This window comes from Chroicocephalus ridibundus, chromosome 5 (assembly GCF_963924245.1).
Source record: "Chroicocephalus ridibundus chromosome 5, bChrRid1.1, whole genome shotgun sequence".
Classification (NCBI taxonomy): domain Eukaryota; kingdom Metazoa; phylum Chordata; class Aves; order Charadriiformes; family Laridae; genus Chroicocephalus; species Chroicocephalus ridibundus.
This window is the reverse complement of record NC_086288.1, coordinates 42,336,259-42,352,810: the sequence shown is the minus strand read 5'-3', so window position 1 is coordinate 42,352,810 and position 16,552 is coordinate 42,336,259. Positions and strand designations below refer to the sequence as shown.

Sequence of the window (16,552 nt, the reverse complement as noted above, 5' to 3'; positions counted from 1 at the left end):
CGCCTCCCTTAGGTCTAACCCACATGACCGGCTGTCCCGCCCGCTGGCGTCACACCGGGGACGCCTTTGCTGGGAGCCGATTGGCTCGTGGCGGCGGGAAGGGCGTGCCCCCGAAAGGCGCGAGGGCCAATGGGCCGCGAGCCCTGTCAGCGTCAGGCGGGCGCTGGCGGCGGCGCGGGTGCGGGGCCGGGAGCGCGGGGCGTCGGGGGCACCGGCGGGGGGTCCAGCGTGGGGGGACGTGGGGTGCTGGGACCGTGGGGGCATTGGGGGGGTCCAATGTGGGGGACCCGTCGGGTGCTGGGACCGTGGGGGGTCCGGGAGGAGTCCAAGGTGGGGGGTCCGGGAGGTGTTGAGACCATGGGGGGCTCCAGGGTGGGAGGTTCGTGGGGTGCTGGGACCGTGGGGGCATTGGGGGGAGTTCGGAGGGTGGGGGGCAAATGGGGTGTTGAGACCATGAAGGATGTGGGAGGAGTCCACGTGGGGGTTCCATGGAGTGCTGGGACAGGACTGTGAGGGGCCTGGGGGGGTCCAGAGTGGGGGGACGTGGGGTGCTGGGACCATGGAGGCATTGGGGGGGGGTCTGGATGGGGGGTCCGTGGGGTGGTGGGGGCATGAGGGAGTCTAATGTGGGGAGGTCTGTGGGGTGCTGGGACCTTGGGGGCATTGGGGCTGTCCAGGGTGGGGGGGTCCATGGGGTGCTGGGACCATAGCGGGCCTGGGGGGAGTCCGGGTGGGGGGTCTGTGGGTGCTGGAACTGTGGTGTATTGGGGGGCATGCAGGGGGTGCTGGGACCATGAGGGGTCTGACAGGGGGGCTGAGGGGGCCCACGGGATGCGAGGGGGGCGGGCTTGTAGGGAGGTGTGTGGGGGTCACTCCCAGGTGTGATGAGGAAGGGTCCCTTGGGGGATGGAGGGGGACAGGACAGGCCCATGGGGTGCAAGGGGGTGTCTGTGGGATGGGGGGGGCTCTGCGGGGCTGGGGGCAGCTGCTTCCCTGCCTGCACTGTCCCGGCCCTGCAGGCAGTGGGACCCCCAAACCTGCCCCAGTGGCGGGGGACACCTGCTGGAGCTGAGCCCCGACACACACACACACTTCCCGCCCCAGCTGGCACCATGGTGGAGTACCGGATCCGGCCGTACTGCGAGGAGGACTACGAGACGGTGCGCGAGGTCTTCGCCACCGGCATGAGCGAGTACGCGCCGGCGCTGTGCCTGCATGTCCTGCGGCAGCCCTGGGCGCTGCTGGCGCTGGGCTGCACCTTCTGCCTGCTGCTAGCCAGTGCCCGCTCCCTGCTGCTGCCCGTCCTGGCCCTCACCCTGCTGCTGGCCCTGGCCCGGCACCTCCTGGGCTGCGCCTGGAGCACCTACATCGACCGCTGCCTCGGGGACGACCTGCGGGACATCGGGGCTGCCTACGCCGAGAGCGCCGGTGCCCAGTTCTGGGTGGCGGAGGCGGACGAGCGGGTGGTGGGCACGGTGGGGGTGCGGCCGGCCGACAATGGCGCTGACGGGGAGCTGGTGTTGAAGAGGATGTCGGTGCGGAAGGACTACCGAGGCTTGGGCATCGCCAAGGCGCTGGCCCGCACCGCGCTGGACTTTGCCCGGCAGCGTGGCTACCGGGCCGTGGTGCTCAACACCCTGATGCTGCAGCACGAGGCCCGGGCCCTCTACGAGCGCCTGGGCTTCCGCCAGCACCGCCGCTACGTCCTGCCCACCGCCTACGGCCGCCTGGCCAACTGCACCATCACCACCTACCGCTACGACCTGCCCGGCACACCCTGAGCCCCGCCACAGCGCCGGTGAGGGCGGCCGTCGTGCCCCGGCACCGGCATGGCCGCGCGGGCTGTGCTGTGGGATGCTGCTCTTGACCGTGCCTGCTGGACACGGCGCCGCCGTGGGGCGGTGGGTGCCGTGTTCCCAACCCCTGGCTGTGCCTTGCCATGGAGCCGTGTGGGCGTTGCTTCTCAGGGAGTGTGCTGCACGCCGGCACGGGGGTGACACGGGGGGTAGGGACCCTTGTGCCACATGCGGTGGGGGGGTCTGTGGGGCACAAGGGTGCCCTGCCCCATGGTGGGGTTCAGTCTCCGGGAGGGGGCCAGGCTGAGTCCTGCTTGGCCCTGATGCTACTGTGTCCCCTTGGGAGCATGTGGCTACCCGAGAGAGACCCCCGGCCATGTGTTGCCTCCCCCCAAGCCGTTCCCCCCCACCACCCTCCCTGGCTGCTCCGCAGTGCCTGCGGGTCAGGTGCTGCCCCTGCATGGGGTGGAGAAATAAAGGACCGTCCGCAGCGCGGGGCTGGGTCGTTCTTCCCATGTCGGCACAGGGTCCTGGGGTGGCCACCCCAGCGGAATGATGGGGGTCCCCATCACCACGAGGAGCCCCATGGCATCCCCATGGAATGGGGATGCATGGGGCACTGTAAGACCACAGGGACACCCCTCCCACATTTTTCCCAAACCTGCTGTGCTGGTGGGGCTCCCCAGGGCAGGGGACAGTGGTCAGTTGGTTGCCAGCCAGTCCCCTGGGGCAAGGACACGCATTCCTGGGGGCTGGCCATCCCCAAGGGCTCCTTGTGCCCCCCACCTTGGACACGGGTGGCCTTCGCTTAAGGCATGAAAAGGTGACTTGGCCATAAAACGAGCCCCAACCCCCTGGCAGGGAGCCTGGCAGCACCGGCCACCGCCGCTGCCTGCGGTTGGGTCCGGGCAAAGTCCCCCGGTGGGGCTGGTCTGAGTGGGTGCCATGGGGCTCAGCCCACCTGCAATAAGGGAGCTGGGGGTGGAGGGGGCTGGGGGCTGCAGCAGCCCTCGGGAGCTGGCAAAGGGGTTAAATATGCCTGGAAACCCCCCCTCCTCATCCCAGCGAGGCTTCCCCACCGCGGGGGTCCAGTGCCGAAGCATCTCCTCCATTTGGCGGGGATGGGGGACCCGGGCAGTGACGGGGGACGGGCTCTGCCCGTCCCCCGTCACTGCCCGGGACCCCCATCCCCGCACACGAGTGAACCCCCCCGCTAATCACCCAGCCAAGGCTGTGCGTGACCCTATAACCTTCTCAGGGCTCGGTTTATGGCAGCATCCCGGCATCAGCGGGGGCGGCACTTCTCCTTCGGCGCCTGCGCTTGTCACGTCCCCGGAGCCGCCGTCAGCCCGGGTAAGGGCCGAGCTGGGGGGTACAGCCCGGTGCCGTCACCGGAGCACGCACCACCACCCCCCCCCCAGCCCCCCGCCAACCTCCCAAAGCTGGGCGACATCCCCGAAGGTTTGCAGAACGATGGGCTGAACGGAGCCGGCATCTTTCTGCGACAGCGGTGGGAGCCACACGCACAGGCCAGCGCCGGGTCTGAGGGAAGCAAAGGGCCCCCCCACCCCCGTGCAGGGGGGGTTACCGGACCCCCAGGGCCTGGCGAGGGACCCCCCCATTTGCATTCGCTCGGAGGACCTGCACAGCCGCAGTCCCGGGTTTGGGGAGGAGCAGAGCCGGTAGCAGCAGGTGGGGGGGGAGGGACTGGGAGTTTGCCAAGGGGGGGGGTGCGGGGTACCGGGGCCCTGGCAGTTGCGGGGGGGTGAGGCCACGGTCCCCTTTAGCCCCCAGTGCAGACCCCCGCGGTGTTTTCGGCAGCTCAGGGCCCCCAACCCCTTCCTCGGGGCAGGGGGAGCCATCCCCACGCAGGCTCAGCCCCCCTCCCACCTCCCCGTGATCCGGGGCACAAACCCACTGATTGTCCCGAGCAGCCCCCGGGGGGGGTCTGTGTCCATCATCTCCCTGTGTCCATCATCTCCCCCTCCATGTCCCTTTGCCCTGCTCCTCCCACGGCAGCACGGGGCAAAGGACGGGCACCCAGGCAGCCGCCCACCTCTGCCCGGGCTTTGTTGTGCTGTGGTTCCTGGGGAGCCAGCACCGCCATCGGTGAGTGCCGGGGTCTTGGTGCTGCTCGGGGAGTCGGGGGGGGCTGGCAACCCCAGATCCTCCTGGTCCTCCTTTCACCCCCCCGCCCAGGTCCTGCTCCCCGCTCCTGGGTGTCCCATCCCAAACCCGCTCCCCGCAGCCTGGGGCAGGGTGAGCGTCTCTGTGTCCCCATCAGGGGGGAGACAGGAGTCCCCAGCCTGCTTTGCTCCTGCCCTTGTGGAGACTCCCATGTGGGACCACCCCCCTGGCATGGCTGCTGCTCCAGCCCTGGGGGAAGCAGGGAAAACCGGGATGAGACAGGTGATGCTTGGAGGGGTTCCTGGGATCCCCAAGGGGAAAAAGAGGGGTGGGAGGAGGCATGGGGCAGGGGGGTCAGGGCAGGAACCCCAAAAGGGGCAGGGGGGTCAGGGCAGGAACCCCAAAAGGGGCCGGGGTTCCTGGGTGCCCACCCCAGGCAAGGCTGGTGCTGGGGATTTTTAGTGGGAAGAGGGTAATTATGCTGGTGGGGCGACACAGAGCGCAGGCTGGTGCCCACAGGAGCTAACACAGCTGCACGGTGCTCAGGCAGCGATCCCTGCCTGTTTGCCAGTGCCATTCCAGCAACGGGGTCTGGGGATGCCCAGGGGTTCCGTGTCCAAGGCCGGCACTGCCCCGACACCCCAATTGTGCCGTACCACAGGTGCCGGCAGCCCATGGCGTCCTACCGCATCCGGCAGTACCGGGAGCAGGACTACGACGCCGTGCGGACCCTCTTCGCCCGCGGCATCTTGGAGCACGCGCCGGCCGGCTACCGCCACATCCTGCGCTCGGCGCGGGCGCAGCTGGGGCTGCTGGTCCTCTTCGCAACGGTGCGGGCAGCTGCCGGCTACTGGGTGCTGGGGCTGGCGGCCGTGGCCCTGGCACTGGCGGCCACCTGGCCCGTGGTCCGCTCCTTCAGCACCTCCTACGTGCAAGATGCGCTGTGCACCGACCTCTGCGACATCTCCACCAGCTACCTGCGGGCGCCCGACTCCTGCTTCTGGGTGGCGGAGGCTGGGGGGTCCGTGGTGGGCATGGTGGCCGTGGCACCGGCGCAGGATCCGGCTGAGAGAGGGGTGGCCCTAGAGCTGAAGAGAATGTCGGTCAGCAAGGACTACCGGGGCCGGGGCATCTCCAAAGCGCTCTGCGGGGAGGTGCTGCGCTTCGCCCGGGCGAGGGGCTACGGGGCGGTGGTCCTCTCCACCTCCATGGTGCAGGTGGCCGCCCAGCGGCTCTACGAGGGCCAGGGCTTCAAGAAGGTGGGCACCTTCAGCCCCTCGCTGCTCGGCAGCCTCCTCTGCTTCCAGATCTTCCACTACCGCTGCGACCTGCCCGGTGGCACTGCCGCCCCGCCACGCTAGGTGCTGCCACCGCACCCTGACGCCGCCGCGGCACGTCCCACCACATCCCCGGCGCACAAGGCGCCGGCTGCGTCACCCCTGGCCCCAGCCCGTGCCATGCCAGCCACCGCCGCGGCACCCCAAACCCTGGCCCCGGCATGTGGCACCCCCTCAGCCTTGTCACCGCCGTGGCACTCGCATGGGGTTGGCAGCTGGGGTGGGGGGAGGCCATGCCTGGCTGGGCTGCCAGGGCCCATCCCTAGTTTTCTAGAAATAAATATAGCGTCCTGCGGGTGAGCCGCCTGGGCTGTGTGTGTACGCGGGTCTGCCTGTGTGTGTGCACGGGTGGCTGTGCCCCGCATGTCCGCACGCGTGCCCCTGCATGCCAGCCTGCCTGTGCCCGCCGGCCGGGCCCGCGCACGCCTGCCAGCCCCCCCACTCCACACCCCCTGCCCACCACAGGGCTGCGAATAACACGGGAGATTCCACCCGCATCGGTGTGCCCGCTCTGCCTGCGGGAAGGGCTTGGGGCTGTCCCCGAGCTGTCCCAGGGGAAACCTTGGGGGACAGGGGACATCTTGGGGGACAAGGGCATCCTGGGTGCCCAGGGCAGGAGGACACTTGTGCTGGGGATGAGGGGACCAGGGGCCCCCGGGGTGCTGAGGGGGGGTTAATCCAGGGATGGGGTCAGGGGATACCCCCGGGGACAGGGGTCTCCAGGGCCCAAAAGCGGGCGGGCGGCCATGCCCTCACTGAAGATGGCGGCGGCGCCGACGCGCCGTGCCCTCACTGAAGATGGCCGCGGTCCCCGGTTAACCCCTCCCTCTCTTTCCCCTGCCCTCACGCAAGATGGCGGCGGCCGCGCCGGCGTCGCGGCGGGGCGGGGCGGGCGGAAGCGCAGGAGAGAAGCCCAGGTCGAGGCCGCTCCGCCGGCGGTACCCGGTCCGGCTCGTCCCATCCCGGCACCATGGACTGTTACACGGCCAACTGGAACCCGCTGGGCGAGGAGGCCTTCTACCGGTGAGGGGCGGCGGGGGACGGCCCGGTACAGAGGCTGGGCCCAGTACCGGCCAGAGGCAGCCCCTCCCCATCCCTGGGGCCGGCCAGGGGGTCCCGGGGGAGGTCGGGTGGGTACTGGGGCCGGCCATGGGGCTGCTCGGGGGTTCTCAGGGCTGGTCGTGGGTCTTGGGGCTGGCTGGGGTGTCCCGGGGCTGGTCGGTGGGTCCCAGGGCGGCCGTGGGTCTTGGGGCTAGTGGGGGTCCCGGGGCTGGTCAGGGGGTGGGCACTGTCCCTAGGGCCCCCATCCATCTGTCCATCGCCCGCAGGAAGTTCGAGCTGTACACCATGGAGTGGAACCTGAAGGAGGACCTGCGGGACTGCCTGGTGGCGGCTGCCCCGTACGGGGGACCCATAGGTAGGGTCAGGCCCCGGCCCCCTGGGACCCTCCGCTGGGGCAGGGGCTGTCCTGGACCCCCAGCAGTGATGGCTCAGACGGACTGTCCCATCCCACCCACAGCTCTGCTGAAGAACAACGCCCGGAAGGAGAAATCCCCCAGTGCCCGCCCGCTGCTGGAGATCTACTCAGCCTCGGGGCTTCTCCTGGCCAGCATCCCGGTGAGCTGCTCTGGGGGCGGCCGCCCCCTCCTTTAAGCTGTGCCCCAGGTGCTCCATGGAGGTCTGTGATGTGCCAGGGAGCTTGGGACAGTCCTGGCTGCCCATCAGAGGATGCCTGAGGCTGTAGCTCTCTGTCCCTCACAGCGATAAGCCAGGCAGAGGGACTGCGGAAGGGATCACCAGTGGCACCGAAGGCCATACAGCTGGGTTATGGGCTGGGTATTGTAGGTTTATCACTGGGCTGCTAGGCTGGCAGTCACCTCTGCTGTGCCACTCGCTCGCATGCCCTTGGGCATCTCCTCTGGTCTCTCCATGGGGAAGCAAGATGCTGCTATGTGTCCTGAGCACCCCAAGCTCTCGAGGGTGATGGCTCCATGCAGCTCCCACAGCCTCCTGAAAGCTTTGGAGAAGCTGCTCGGAAGTGGTGATGTGTGCAAGGGGGGACAGGGAGAGCTGTAGGTAGAGGAAGGCTGCCCAGCCCTGGGAGAAGGGGCTGGGGTGGGGACAGGAGCCGCAGCGTTGGCACCGCAGGAGCGTCCTCCTTTTCCTGCTATCTGGGGCTGGGGTGGACACAGGGCAGTGAGGACATGGAGGGACAAGGAAACCTGCCACAACCACAGGGCCCTACAAAGCCAGGGCAGCCAGGGGCATCAGAGCTGCAGATGCCCAACCATGGCTGTTGGCTTCATGTGTGTCTCCTGGAGGGAAGTCTCTGGGACTGGGCTGGCCATCTGGGAGGTGAGCAGCCCCATGGCATGCTCATGTGTCTCCTGCCCGCAGTGGAAGAGTGGCCAGTTGGTGCAGCTGGGCTGGACGGCCAGCGAGGACCTGCTGTGCATCCAGGAGGATGGCACCGTTCTCATCTACAACCTCTTCTGCGAGTTCAAGCGCCACTTCAGCATGGGCAATGTGAGTGGGGCAGGATGGGGACCTCAAGAGATGCCCAGGGCTGGGTTTGTGTGATGGAGAATCAAGTGCTGCAAGACCCCCCTGAGCGATCCCCCAGCCCCATGGGGCGCAGTGGGGAGTCTGGGTCTCTCCCAGCCTCCCTGTAGGGCTGCCTGCCTTTGGGAATGAGCTGGCAATTGTCCCCATGGCCCCTGGGGCCGGAATGATCCTCTGCTTTGCTGCAGGAGTGAGTCCTGTCTGGGCTGGGACACTTACCAGCAGTGCAGCACAGGGGTGGGCTCGCTCCTCCCTGGGGTAGTTTTGTTCCCAGAGCAGCGGCAGCATGGTGACGAGCCCCGGCTGCCCTGGCCTGGCCCCAGCTCTCTCTCCGTGGCACAGGAGGTGCTGCAGAACCACGTGCTGGAGGCGAAGGTCTTCCACACGGAGTACGGCACCGGCGTGGCCATCCTCACTGGGGCGCACCGCTTCTCCCTGACCACCAACATCGACGACCTGAAGCTGCGCAGGATGCCCGAGGTTCCCGGTGCGTCCCCTCCCCGCTGCCCCCTGCTCCGGCTGGGTGCAGGGGTCTGACGCTGGTGCCTGGCAGGTCTTCAGAAGCCTCCTTCCTGCTGGGCTGTGCTGTCCCAGGACAGAGTCACCATTGTCCTGCTGGCAGTCGGACAGGACCTCTACCTCCTGGACAACACCTCCTGCTCTGTGGTGGTGAGTGAGCTGTGGTGGCCGGTCACAGGGAGCAGGGTGGTCTGCAGTCCCCCACACTCACTGGCAGGTCCTTCCCCTGTCCCCTGTTGTCCCATGGGATGCTTTCCAGCCCCCAGCACTTGCTGGCAGGTCCTTCCTTCTACTGTCCCATGGAAAGGTGTGTACAGCAGGGACATATGGCCCCATCCTGTCCAGGGGCAAAGGGGTGAGGATTGAGTGGGCACAGGGTGGGAAGGGACACCTGCTCTGACTAGTCCCTAGGCAGCATTGGCATTGGTGTGTGGCACGTCTCCTACGTCCCAGAGTGTGCCCCCCAGGTGTGACCCTCACCCTTTCCCTGTCCCAGACGCCCCCTGGCATGAGCCCCTCTGCTGGTGCCTATCTGCAAATGGCCGTGTCCTTCAACTACCGCTGCCTGGCGCTCTTCACCGACACCGGCTACATCTGGATGGGGCTGGCCACGCTGAAGGTGAGCGTCTCCCTTCTCCTCATTGCAGGGCATTAGGGTGACAGCCCACCCCTCCTCTCCCTGGCTGGCAGATGGACCCAGCAGGGTGGAGTGTCCAAGCAGGTTCCCTTGGGGTCCCTGTGGACTCAGGGCTGCAGGTTGGCCTCACTGCCCCCACAGGTGCCTGCACTTGGGAGATCCACTCTCTTTTTTTCTTTGCCTGATCTTCTACCTTACTCTACACTTTTTTCTATTTCTGGACCCACCTCTTTGCTGGCCTTGCACCTCCCTTTCTCTGTCCAAACTCCCCTCAGATAAACAGCCCACTGCTATCTACCTTTTCCCTATTGGTCACAGTTCTGTTACTTCCATACCCAAACTTGCTGGTCCTCATACTGTTTCCCAGGCAATCTCAGCCTTATCATCACTGCTGTGGTCACTTCGGCGTCGGGGGCTTGCTTGCGAGTCATGATTCCGCCCTGTATATTCCCCCACGTTGTGGTGTCGTGCTGGTGAGGTGCTGGTTGCCTTCCATGTCCTCTGACAACTCCTTTTACCTTCGTTTGCTTACTTGCTCTACGTGCAGGCAGTGCGTGTGTGCAGCAATGGAGGAATGTTTCTCACACTCTGTTTAAGCGCTCACGCAGCATCCTAACCCTTCGGCTGCGTCAGACGCAGCTCTGGCTGCCTCCAGAGCTGGACACTGGGCCAGGTGTTCCCATGGGACCTGCTCACGGAATGGCACCCACGTTTCCGGGGCCTGGCACAGCCTGGGCTGTGCTGCTCATCCCCCAGCAGCTCCCTTCAGCTCTTGGCCCCAGTGCGCACAAAATGCCACCTGTCCCTGCACCGCTGTCCCCCTGACCCATCTCTCTCTTGCCGCAGGAGAAGCTCTGCGAGTTCAACAGCAGCATCCGATCCCCACCCAAGCAGATGGTTTGGTGAGTGGTCTCCAGGCCCGCTCTGCCCCAGGCTGTGCCCACCCGTGCTCTTCCAGTACCCCAAGCCTTTGTCAGAGTCTGCTCGGCTCTGTGGCCTCCCTTCTGCCTCTCTGGGACAAGAGGGACCCTCTCGTGACCCCGCCCCAGATGTGGGGGGCTGCAGCAGGGCTGGGGTTAAGCTGGGGCTCCCCAACAGGTGCATGCGTCCCCGGAGCCGGCAGCGTGCCGTGGTGGTGGCCTGGGACCGGCAGATGATGGTGGCAGGGAACTCCACGGAGTGCATCCAGTATCCTTTGGGGAAGAGGGACCAGTGGTGTTTCCAAAGGCCAGCCCAAACGGACAGCATCCATGGTCCCTCCTTGGGCCACTGCCATCTGTCACAGGCACTGGTGTCCCTGGAGCCCCCCTTGGCGTCAGCAGCCCCCAGGACAGTCAGAGGAGGTTGATCTTTTTCCTCTCCTCTGCATTTCTGCCACAATCTCCCCTGCCCCGCCCCAGCCACTCCATTCCCGTACAGCAGCAAAAACCCCTACTGTCTCCCCCCACTGGCCCTTGCCCTCCTTGTCCAAGCCTTCCCGCTGAGGGGACTCCACTCCCGCTCGGCTCCGAGAGCAGAACTGGTGCTGGGAGCCACCAAAGCTCCTGCAGCAGGGAAGAGCCAAGGTCCCTGCCAAGGTCTGCTCTGGTCCTAATTCCCCATGGGCGAGGGCTCCTGTGGGTGGGGGAATTCCTGCCCCCCCAAGTGCTGATCCCATGCCCTCCTGCCTCTCTGTGGAAAGGGTGGTCATGAGCCAGGGGGGACAGGGGTTCCAGGGGGGCAGTCCATGGCATCGGTGAGGCTGGCCCTCAGCAGGGATGGGCTGCACCCAGAGCTGCTTTCTTCCCGTGAGCCCTTAGCGGGGAGCGCAGGTTTGTCCTGGATGAAGACTCCTACCTGGTCCCCGAGCTGGACGGGGTCCGGATCTTGTCTCGCACCTCCCACGAGTTCCTGCATGAGATCCCAGGTGAGATGGCGCCAGGTGTCGACGCTGAGTGGGACCTCCTGCACACAGGCAGGCAGGTCTCTCTGACACTGCTCAGTGCCCATGACTGTGCCAGCTTTGTGGCGGAGCGGGGGGGTCCGGCCTGCCCAGCCCTTTCTGGAGGCTCAGGAGGGCGTGAGGGCCCCACAGCAGAGTAGAGCTGTGCCCTGACCCCGCCGTCTAGTGCCGGGCTTAATCCAGTCCCTTGCCTTGCCCTGGGCTCCCTCCTTCCCCAGCACCGTGCCAGTTTTGGTCACCTCCTTTGCCAGCTCTGCCGAGCCCCTGTGTCCTTGAGCAGAGCCCTGTAGGCTGCCACCTCCCCCTCCTGCTGCCAGAGCCCCTGTGCTTTGAACAGAAGCCTGGCACAGCTCAGCACGCCTGTTCCTCACCTCCTGTGCTGCTGCCACCCTCATGTTTCCAGAGCGGAGGTCCCGGGAGCTGCTGTGGCTCTGTGTGGGGGAATAGCTCCTTGGGACCTGCGTGTCCTGGCAGCTGCCCCCGTCTCTGTCTCTTGGACTGTTGGCTTGGCATTTACTGGGGGCTGCGTTCGCAAGGGCTGGAAGAGCAGCCTCAAGCTGTCCGTTGACACAGCTCTGCCCAGCTCCTTGGGCCGGTGGTGGCCGTGCTCCCGCCCTGCTGAAGGACAGTGCCAGCATGGTGGCACTCCACGGTGTCCTCCTGGTGTCCCAGAGCGGCAGGCAGGGATGGTGGGGCAGCAGGGTGCAGTGGGTGAGGTGACGTGCCTGGGCTGGGGCAGCCTCTCACGTGTTTTTTTTTCCCTGTCTTTGCAGAGGCCAGCCAGGAGATCTTCAAGATCGCCTCCATGGCCCCGGGGGCACTCCTGCTGGAGGCACAGAAGGAGTACGAGGTATGGCCTGCTGCCCCGCTCCTGCCTACCCCTGAGGAGGTTGGGGTGGCTCCGATGCAAACCGTTGTCAGCATTATCCCGTGGTGACGGGAAGGGGGAGATCCCAGAGATCCCTGATGGGGCTGATGTGCCAGGGCAAGGGCTCCCTTCGCCCTCAGTCCCAGGGGTGCTGGGGCTTTCAGGGCCCACCCTGTCTGGTGAGCACCCTGCCACTCTCCCCATGGGCCGTGCTCCCCTGCAGAAGGAGAGCCAGAAGGCAGATGAGTACTTGCGGGAGATCAAGGACCAGAAGCTGCTCCCGGAGGCGGTGAGCCAGTGCATCGAGGCGGCTGGCTACGAGCACGAGCCGGACACCCAGAAGTCACTGCTGAGGGTGAGTGAGGCGAAGGGAGGCTGCAGCTGAAGACAACTTCCCGCTGGCCGGTGGTTGTGCCATGGCCGGCACAGCCCCAGCACCGCCTGACTCTTCCTGCAGGCAGCCTCCTTCGGGAAGTGCTTCATCGACAAGTTCCCCCCGGAGAGCTTCGTGCGCATGTGCCAGGACCTGCGGGTGCTCAACGCCATCCGGGACTACCAGATCGGCATCCCCCTCACCTTCACCCAGTATCCTCCGTGGGATGGGCACACGAATGGTGACCCTGGGGTGGGTGCAGGATCTGGCCCGGGCAGGATCGGTGCTGTTTTGGGGCTTTGGGCCCTGCTGGGGCAACCACCTTGTAGGTGGAGCAAGATGGGGTGGAGAAAGGTGCGGAGACGCTCAGCTGCCAGCCCTGCAGGGTATGGGCACCAGCTGTGTTCTGGGCCCCATGGCAGGAGTCTGTAGCTGGGACTTCTATGCGCATCACACCCCACAGAGCTGGCCTGGGGTGCTTGCAGATCTGAACTGGCCCTACAGCCACATGTGCCAGGGCTGGCCTGGGGGTGCCAACAGGGATGCTGCCACAAAGCGGGCAGGCACCCAGCACACGTTGCCTGTGCTCCATGGGGTTTTGCAGTTCAAGATGTCCCTTGACTTTCCCTGCAGATATAAGCGGCTCACCATTGAGGTCCTACTGGACAGGTAAGGGTCCCCAAGAGCTGGGCAGGATAGCTCTGGCCCTGTCCCCAGGCAGCCTGGGCCAAGGCAGTGTCCAGGCACAGTGAAGTCCCCATCCCCATGGTCCCCATCCCCCTGGCCAGGGGCAGAGCAGGCTCCAAGCTCTCGGGGCCCCCTGCGAGGCCGGCTGAGCTGCTCAACTCCTCAGAAATGTGTGGGGCCGTGCTGCTGACCCCCGGTGTGTCACACCAGGCTGGTCCTGCGGCGGCTCTACCCCTTGGCCATCAGGATCTGCGAGTACCTGCGCCTCTCGGAGATCCAGGGCGTCAGCCGCATCCTGGCCCACTGGGCCTGCTACAAGGTAAGGATGCATCCTGGAAGGCTCTGCCTGTCTGTGGCCATGCAGAGACCTCTCTGGTCATGCCCTTCCAGGTGCAGCAGAAGGACAAGTCCGATGAGGAGGTGGCCCACGCCATCAACCAGAAGCTGGGCGACACACCGGGCATCTCCTACTCTGAGATTGCCGCCCGGGCTTATGACTGCGGCAGGACAGAGCTGGCCATCAAGGTCTTTTGGCTAGCGCTGTGGCATGTCCAGCTGGGTGGTGGGATGGCTGGAGGGGTCACATGCGGTGGCCACGTGCTGATGACCCCTTTGCTGCCTGCAGCTGCTGGAGTATGAGCCACGCTCCGGGGAGCAGGTCCCGCTGCTGCTGAAGATGAAGCGGAGCAAGCTGGCCCTCAGCAAAGCCATCGAGAGTGGGGACACTGATCTGGGTAAGGGTCAGGGCTGAGAGGAAGAGGGGCTCAGCAGAGGAGGGGAGAGACATGGGATCTTGAGGAGCCTGTTCATGGCTCTGTGCCTTATGGGATGAGGGTGGTAGGAGCTGCTTGAGTCCTATGGGGCAGTGCTCACCCTCAGCATGGGTCTCTGCTCTGTGCCTGGATGTCCCCTCACTCCCCTCCTGGTGCTGCTCCATGGGGCCAGCCATGCTGGGGCAAGGTCCCCATCCCCTCCATCCTGAACCCCGTTTTCTGCTCCAGTCTATACCGTCGTGCTCCACCTGAAGAATGAGCTGAATCGTGGCACCTTCTTCATGACGCTGCAGAACCAGCCGGTGGCTCTGAGCCTGTACCGCCAGGTAGGGGCTGCCACTGCACGCGTGGCCCCTGGGAGCCACCGTGGTGTCTGCCGTCATGTTCCCTAACCACCCCATCGCTCCCCAGTTCTGCAAGCACCAGGAGCGGGAGACGCTGAAGGACCTGTATAACCAGGACGACAATCACCAGGAACTTGGCAACTTCCACGTTCACTCCAGCTACTCGGAGAAGGTCTGATAGTGGCAGGAGGAGTGGGGAGGAAGGGCTGGCAGGCTCTGGGCTGGCTCGTCTTCACCCAGGGAGCTGCATGGCCAGGGAGAGGGAGTGTGCTGGGGAAGGGGCACGGGGACATTTCATGCCTGGTGGCTGCCTCTGCCCCATGCAGTTCAGCGGCACCCGCTGGGTGTTTGCAGCCGGCGGAGGTTTCACCCTCCCCACGCTCAAAGTGGGCTCCTCACCTCGTAGCCCAGGGCCATCATCTCCTGGAGGCTCTGTGCTAGCAGACACCCAGCCCAACCTGCATGTACGGGGGAGGTCAGGATCCCACCCAGAGCAAGGCAGGGCCCAGCCCTCTACCCATCTCTGGGGATCAAAGCTAAGCATTGCAGAGTCAGAGCTCCACCTTGGCCGTGTCTTGGCACTGGGCACCCCTCCTGACCTACCTGTGGGGCTCAGAGGGTGCTGCCCCATCCCTGCAGCACGACATCTGTGCTGGCAGGGGGTGAAGTGGCTGTGCTCTCTGTCCCCAGCGCATCGAGGGCCGAGTAGGAGCTCTGCAGAATGCCCTGGACGAGTACTACAAAGCCAAGAATGAGTTTGCTGCCAAGGTCAGTGCAGGCATGGAGGTGACGTGTGGTCCTCCCTACTCTCCTGAGGCTGGGCAGGAGCAGAGCAGGGCATCACTGGTGGGCATGGGGCTTTCGCTGGGCCACCTCTGCTTGACTGCAGGTCCCCCTGCTCTGCTCCACAGCTGAGGCTGGGTGGGCTTCTGCCATCACTTGCTGGGGCAGGGACCTTCTGGGCCCCAGGGGCAGAGCTGGGACAGGGACCCTTTAGGCTGTCACTTTGCTCTGCAGGCCACAGAGGATCAGATCAAGCTCCTGCGGCTCCAGCGACACCTCCAGGAAGACTTTGACAAGCCTTATCTCGACCTCTCACTGCACGATACTGTCTCCAACCTCATCCTGGACGGCCACCACAAGCGAGCTGAGCAGCTCTACCGGGACTTCAAGATCCCTGATAAGAGGTCGGTCCAAGGCAGGGCTCCTCTGTGCAGCGCCGGGGGCTCGCCCCAGGCAGGAGCCATGCTGTGGGGCTGGGGTTGGGGGGCTGCAGGGCCCTGGCAGCTAGAGGAGCCGGCTTGACCTGCATCCCAGGTACTGGTGGCTGAAGATCAGTGCCCTGGCCAACCGCGGCGACTGGGAGGAGATGGAGAAGTTCTCCAAGAGCAAGAAATCGCCTATCGGGTACCTGGTAAGAGCTTTCCCTGCTGGAGGGGGGCCAGCCCTGCCCCGTGGGTGGCTGTGGGCCTTGGCCACGACATGTGGCAGCAGGAGGGCGCTGCGTGGAGCAGCCTGGGCAGGCTGACATGGGGCAAAGGCTGAAGCTGGGGGCCAGGGGAGCCCAGCCGCCAGCCCCCCACCCTTCCACCCTCATCCTTTTCTCTCCAGCCTTTTGTGGAGATCTCGGTGAAGCACCACAACCGCTACGAGGCCAAGAAGTACGCGCCCCGAGTGACCCCTGAGCAGCGTGTCAAGGCCTTCGTCCTGGTGGGGTGCGTCAGCTCAGCCCCAGCCTGGGGGCAGGTGGGGGAGCGTGGGGGCAGCTCAGGGTGTCCGGGGCAGGGTTGTTCCCAGGAGCAGCTAAGTCCTTGTGCAGCGTGGCTGGGGGCTTGGGAGCCTCAGGGAGAGACAGGGGTGTATGAGACCCCCCAGGAGCATGTGGGCAGCACTCAGGGGGCACCCTGGGCCTTGCCTCTGCAGGGGGCTGCATGGGGTGCCTGCCCTTGCTGGGGCTGGTGCCTCCAGGACGTGGGGGAACGGTGGCTGGGGCTGCTGTCCCCACACCGCCCCCAGCTCCCCCGCTCTGCTGCAGGGACCTGGACCAGGCGGCCGATGCTGCCATCGAGCACAAGAACGAGACAGAGATGAACTTTGTGCTGTCCAAGTGCACGGCCAGCACCGACACAGCCGTGGTGGAGAAGCTGAACCGGGCCCGAGCCCAGCTCCTGAAGAAGTGAGCCCCAACCGAGGGGGGCCCTGCCATGGCCCCCTGCCCACTCCCAGGGGGGCTCCAGGCCCCCCATCCTGCCACTGGGACCGCTCCAGTCTTCTCAGCCTCATCGCCCCCCAGCCCAGGCTGCTGCTCCCCCTACCCCCGACCTTGCTGGGGGGCTGCCTGTGACTGGGGACGAGGGCAGAGTGGCAGATGGGTGTCTGTGTCCTGCGCCAGGGCTGTGGTCACCCTGGCAGTGTCCACCTTGCAGCCACCACCAGGCCCAGGTCTTCCTCACCGGCTGCCCGGGGGGTAAGGGGAGGTAAGGGGGGGAGCCCCAACCCTCTTGCCTTATAGCCCCCTCCCTTCTTGCTCAATAAAGAGTAGAGCTCGCTGCCCTGCCTCCTGGTGAGAAATGCTCAGTGTCCCCGT

At 65.9% G+C, this 16,552-nt stretch overlaps 3 protein-coding genes across 7 annotated transcripts; all 3 read left to right on the top strand.

Moving 5' to 3' along the window:
• The first annotated feature begins 96 nt into the window (after positions 1-96).
• Positions 97-2,294, top strand: LOC134516087 (probable N-acetyltransferase camello). Its single transcript, XM_063335972.1, has 2 exons — positions 97-178; positions 1,105-2,294. Exons 1-2 carry the CDS (start codon positions 130-132, stop codon positions 1,779-1,781), a joined length of 726 nt encoding a protein of 241 aa, XP_063192042.1. The 5' UTR covers positions 97-129; the 3' UTR covers positions 1,782-2,294.
• Positions 2,295-3,072: 778 nt separating this feature from the next.
• Positions 3,073-5,560, top strand: LOC134516054 (N-acetyltransferase 8-like). Of its 5 annotated transcripts, none has more exons than XM_063335890.1 (2): positions 3,073-3,149; positions 4,585-5,560. In XM_063335890.1, exon 2 carries the CDS (start codon positions 4,598-4,600, stop codon positions 5,282-5,284), a length of 687 nt encoding a protein of 228 aa, XP_063191960.1. In that variant the 5' UTR covers positions 3,073-3,149; positions 4,585-4,597; the 3' UTR covers positions 5,285-5,560. The 5 variants fall into 5 exon arrangements, with proteins under 5 accessions (XP_063191960.1, XP_063191961.1, XP_063191959.1 ...); XM_063335891.1 differs by lacking the exon at positions 3,073-3,149 and adding an exon at positions 3,212-3,338 and having other exon boundaries at positions 4,580-5,560; XM_063335889.1 differs by lacking the exon at positions 3,073-3,149 and adding an exon at positions 3,242-3,478.
• Positions 5,561-6,127: 567 nt separating this feature from the next.
• VPS16 (VPS16 core subunit of CORVET and HOPS complexes) lies at positions 6,128-16,442 on the top strand. Its single transcript, XM_063336859.1, has 24 exons — positions 6,128-6,283; positions 6,589-6,677; positions 6,780-6,877; positions 7,658-7,786; positions 8,165-8,309; positions 8,376-8,491; positions 8,838-8,960; positions 9,825-9,880; positions 10,077-10,166; positions 10,790-10,884; positions 11,694-11,770; positions 12,012-12,143; positions 12,246-12,373; positions 12,795-12,830; positions 13,059-13,167; positions 13,239-13,373; positions 13,474-13,582; positions 13,850-13,947; positions 14,033-14,137; positions 14,656-14,733; positions 14,983-15,152; positions 15,283-15,379; positions 15,577-15,680; positions 16,001-16,442. Exons 1-24 carry the CDS (start codon positions 6,231-6,233, stop codon positions 16,143-16,145), a joined length of 2,517 nt encoding a protein of 838 aa, XP_063192929.1. The 5' UTR covers positions 6,128-6,230; the 3' UTR covers positions 16,146-16,442.
• Positions 16,443-16,552: the final 110 nt, after the last annotated feature.

What these genes read in the sequence shown, in the direction of transcription:
- VPS16 (XM_063336859.1), top strand. Translation starts at nt 6,231, where the DNA reads ATGGACTGTTACACGGCCAACTGGAACCCGCTGGGCGAGGAGGCCTTC. An exon ending in AACTCCACGGAGTGCATCCA is followed by an intron (nt 10,167 to 10,789) that starts GTATCCTTTGGG and finishes CGGGGAGCGCAG; the next exon opens with GTTTGTCCTGGATGAAGACT. An exon ending in CCCACTGGGCCTGCTACAAG is followed by an intron (nt 13,168 to 13,238) that starts GTAAGGATGCAT and finishes ATGCCCTTCCAG; the next exon opens with GTGCAGCAGAAGGACAAGTC.
- LOC134516054 (XM_063335890.1), top strand. Translation starts at nt 4,598, where the DNA reads ATGGCGTCCTACCGCATCCGGCAGTACCGGGAGCAGGACTACGACGCC.
- LOC134516087 (XM_063335972.1), top strand. Translation starts at nt 130, where the DNA reads ATGGGCCGCGAGCCCTGTCAGCGTCAGGCGGGCGCTGGCGGCGGCGCG. An exon ending in GGGCGCTGGCGGCGGCGCGG is followed by an intron (nt 179 to 1,104) that starts GTGCGGGGCCGG and finishes TTCCCGCCCCAG; the next exon opens with CTGGCACCATGGTGGAGTAC.